Source organism: Glandiceps talaboti, chromosome 6 (assembly GCF_964340395.1).
Source record: "Glandiceps talaboti chromosome 6, keGlaTala1.1, whole genome shotgun sequence".
Classification (NCBI taxonomy): domain Eukaryota; kingdom Metazoa; phylum Hemichordata; class Enteropneusta; family Spengelidae; genus Glandiceps; species Glandiceps talaboti.
This window is the reverse complement of record NC_135554.1, coordinates 23,538,092-23,542,435: the sequence shown is the minus strand read 5'-3', so window position 1 is coordinate 23,542,435 and position 4,344 is coordinate 23,538,092. Positions and strand designations below refer to the sequence as shown.

Below are 4,344 nucleotides of genomic sequence, written 5' to 3'. Positions count from 1 at the left end.
AGAATACACCACATACATGATTTATTTATGAATAAATTTAAATGTCTCAACTTTCGTTTTATGCTCGAAATTCTTTGCTGTATTCCTAGGGTATTTCTGGAATGAAAAACAGAGGTACATTCTAAATAGTGGATATGAAATTATGAATATGAGCAATATTACCTAACTTGGCAGAACATAAAGTTGAACTAGAAGTACGCTTTATTCACACATTTAGTGTTCTATCTCGTTAACAGTTGTCAGTCCACGCTATTTCCCACCAAAGTAATGACAAAATGTTAAAATGTCTTGATTCTCTAGTCAATTTGTCTTTTAAGTTTAAGACAATAATCACTAGATTTATCCTTATTCTAATACCCACGTCAAACTTGTTTTTTAAAAACAATATTTACAAATATCAAAATTCTCAAAGTGCAAATAAAATAATGTCTTCCAGATGCCATATATATTGAAAATGTTAATTAATGTCACATACGACAAGCACCATTATATACCATACATAGGTTGGAGAATACTAAATAGCGCCACCAGTGTTAAATTATAGGAATCTTTTTGAAATAAAGTTCAATCCCTTTCCACACCACTGTTTTACCATAGACTCTCGCCAACGTCCACGGTCTTACTTGATGGGTAGTGTTACTGTCACTCTAACATTAAATATTTTTTTTGTGCATTGGTTAAATTATTGACTTCTGATTTGATTTTTTTTTTTACAGTTTTTGAATTTGAGTTCACACTTTGATAGAAATTAACACCTACCAAGTTAGGTAGTACTTTTCACACTCCTTAAATTTGATCATATTTAGAAACACTTAAAATGATTAAGTGATATAATTTCCATGTTAATAAATACGCTTAGTATGACGTACGTGAACACATAGTTGTTGTTTTTTTACTTGACACAAGATATATCTAAACGTGCAGATAACTTGAAAAAAATGGGCGGAATTGATAGGGCTTGACTCGAGAAGGTCACGTTGTTATATGTACACAGTCGTACATACGTTATCGACAAATTCATTACAATAACTCACTCTATATATATCTAGTAATTATAAACATAAAGACCTGACTGAATGTCTCAAAAAAAGGAAGAAATGTCAAGCAACGTGCATGTATGCCCAACGTTTAAACAAACATAGTTTCTTGGCAACATTATTTTGGTATAAAAAAAACTTATCTGTGTTAAAATCTACTTACTGGAGTACGAGAACTGTACTCCTTGTCAGAATTGGTATGGTGAAAATCATGTGACATGCTTGACATAACGGTACGTGGTTTCGATGGAGTCAACCTGATGCTATCATAGTCCCGGCCTGAGCCTCTATAAAAATTATTTAAAGATGTACAGTCCTTAACTTTATGATCTTTGGTGGTTACAATTATTTCATATTGACAAGTAAAGTTACGTTATTCCGACCACTGAAATATATATTTGATACTGACTAGCAATTGATAGAATTGTCCGCAAAATTTCAGACATTATGACGTAATTGATTGGGTACTAATAAATTCGAGGAAAACACCACAGCGGTTTGCGATTTTCAATTTTACAAAGCCTATTGATGGATGTTTCAGTACGTCTACTGAGAATGTGTTGGCTGAGATTTGAGTAAGTTTTAGGGTGTGCACGTGTGGTATGACAGAATCGTACATTTTGTACACTACAATGTAGTGTTAAAAATGGGGTCTGTGTTAGCTTATAGTGGCCATGTCGACCATCATTTGAAGTTATGCATAACTTATCATAACTGTATATGATAATTTAAATCAAACGGGTAGATTATAAGATTCAAGAAAGTTTCATTCACGATAACAAACGTCTTTAAAACTTATATTCCAAGAAAAAAACATGTGGAACTTTGAGCAGTTACATTTCACGCGTTCCTGACATTTCTGATAAAATGTGAAAGCCGGCGCTAAAAGTTTTAAATAATTTTTTATACTCGAGGTTTTCTCTACGGGATAAACAACCTTTAAACTTGAGACTCGTAAGCCATTGACTACAACTTTGGTGTAAATACGGTACGGCGTGTGTGGCTTCACTGCAAATCTAGGGTAATAGGGAACTTGCAAACCCGCCATGTTGAATGTTGCATCATGGGAAAAGTGATAATAAATACTAATCAATTAGTATTGTAAACAATGTTGATACATTGTTTGTAACCACAAATGATTAATTCATAGTGAACCTGACAATTGTGGGAGCTTAATTTTATCAGTAGCTCCAGATTAGGTATTATGATAACCACAAATAATCCCATAGTCCTTTGCGTCTGAGCATGCTCAGTCTGGATTGCAAGTTCCCTATTGTTCACCACAAATTAAGTTGACGTCAAAGTCAATGCTTTTGATTAAAGGGAATGTTAAACTATAAAATTTTATGATAAAACACACAACTCTTCCTCCTCATCCCGTACAATCTTCCCTCTTTGTAGAAACAGCAACGTGTCTTCATACCCTGTGCGGAAATATTCCATTTGCCTATGCCAGGGGTGAGGCAAAAGTGCGCCATCTATGGTCATAAAGTTCCAGGCGGTCCAGTCGACTGGATTGCTCGTTATTATAGATGACACACGGACGGCATTGCCGATATTTTTTACTTTTGGTCCAATGTCTATCGTGTCTCCTAGAAATGGCGCGACGGTGATTGTTTGATTAAATCCAGGAAAAATATCACCACCGGGCACGTTGTTAGTTAGACCACTATCCATCCAATACTGTAACAAAAACATTTAAGAATTATGTAAATTATATAGATTGATTTGGCAAAATCAGAATGATGTGTTGTCATGACGACACTGTTCTAATAAATTGTTTTCAAAATGGCGTAGCCGGTTTTATTCTACTTACTCCTCCCTGCCAATTACCAGGTCAATCCCAAACATGTCTTCTGTCAAGGATATCTCTCAAATTGCCTCGTTATCATTTTTGTTAGAGTAACTTTATACTGGTGTTACAATAACTGAACCATTTAGTGGACCAAAAAGTATCACCATTATACACTGTTACGGTATTTTTTAAACTTGATGTGAAAAATCAATTTCAGAAAAAGTCGATGACTATGTATTCTAACTACAACTGCAGACATCAGACCGTAGATGGCGAACGGAACCAAATTCTGAATCAGTTGTTTACTTTTACTGTTTGTAAAATGTAACATGTTCCGTTCATCCACGGTCTGCTGTCGGCAGTTGTAACTATACTTACCCAACCTCCATGCTCCGGGGGTTTCACTCCTCCCCATACAGGGATATAACAACTTCCACTTAGAACCTAGAATAATATAAATATTGCGACTTTAAAAAGGTGTTGGCCATGCCACAGGCTAATATTTCTAGTTATACCCTTTAGCTATCAAAATGTTGTTTCAGGGTTTGACATGTACAGGATTAGTAGTCCTCTACCGGAGCTAATAATATTAAAGTTTGTGCAGCGGATGATAACCAATACTTCACCTGGTCAAAATAAGCTGTGAGATACTATTAAAAAAGAACGGGCAAGTCTTACCGCAATTAGCTACTGGTGTAGTTGCTATGACAGTCATGTATAATTTGTCACAGCATACGTCTAAATATCTAGGAGAACTTCGAGTGTTACTTCAGTCTTGTAAATCCAAGTTACACCAACAGTATCGTCGCTATAGTCGTTGTATTGAAAGGGTATGTCAGTAGTTGATCTTTGGATTAAGGCCACGTGTCGTAACATATGAATTTATGTATGTGACAATAAATGCCCCCACCCCACCGCCGTCCGCTGATTCCGTGATAATGAATACTATTCAACCACATAGTTTTTTGTATGATTCTATCGCATTGGTTGATATAACAACAAAGCAAACTTAGGAAGAACTGAAGCAAATTTAAGTCAAGTTTCTATTAATCGTGAATATTTTTTCACTTTTCCGTTGACACCTTAAACTATCCCCCCCACCCCATTTCGTTCTTATACGAGTTCGACATATTATGACAGAGGTAAGTTTCATTCATGAACGACAATTTTCAGAACCAGTTATTACATGTATTACAAATCGTATCCTTTACAGCTAGACAATTGAGGGATGTCGTGATCTCAAAACAAGTCTCAAAGTCGACCTAAACAATGAAAGGCTGGACGGTAAGTCCAATGATTTATTGAGTACCCCCCCCCCCACTTTTTTTGCCGCATGACGTCTGTTACGTACATAGTCATGTTAGCAGTAACCGAGCATTAAAACACAATTGTAATACAGCTAGGATGGGTCGACATGGATCAGATCTGAATTTTGCCAAAGATCCACAGATTTATTCACTGCAATCTCAGACCACTTCGTTTAGTGGTCTGAGCTGGAACATTGTTACTTAT

The 4,344-nt window shown here is 35.7% G+C and overlaps 1 protein-coding gene across 2 annotated transcripts in view; it reads right to left on the bottom strand.

Annotated features, from left to right (window-relative positions):
* Positions 1 to 443: 443 nt before the first annotated feature.
* LOC144436573 (patatin-like phospholipase domain-containing protein 4) overlaps positions 444 to 4,344 on the bottom strand; it is a 9,933-nt gene continuing 6,032 nt past the window's right edge. For both annotated transcript variants that reach the window (XM_078125393.1, XM_078125394.1), the window contains exons 4-5: positions 3,211 to 3,276; positions 444 to 2,720 (exon numbers count right to left, since the gene is read on the bottom strand). In XM_078125393.1, the coding sequence (XP_077981519.1) occupies positions 2,382 to 2,720; positions 3,211 to 3,276 (405 nt within the window). In that variant the 3' untranslated portion in view covers positions 444 to 2,381. The remainder of the gene's footprint in view (positions 2,721 to 3,210; positions 3,277 to 4,344) is intronic.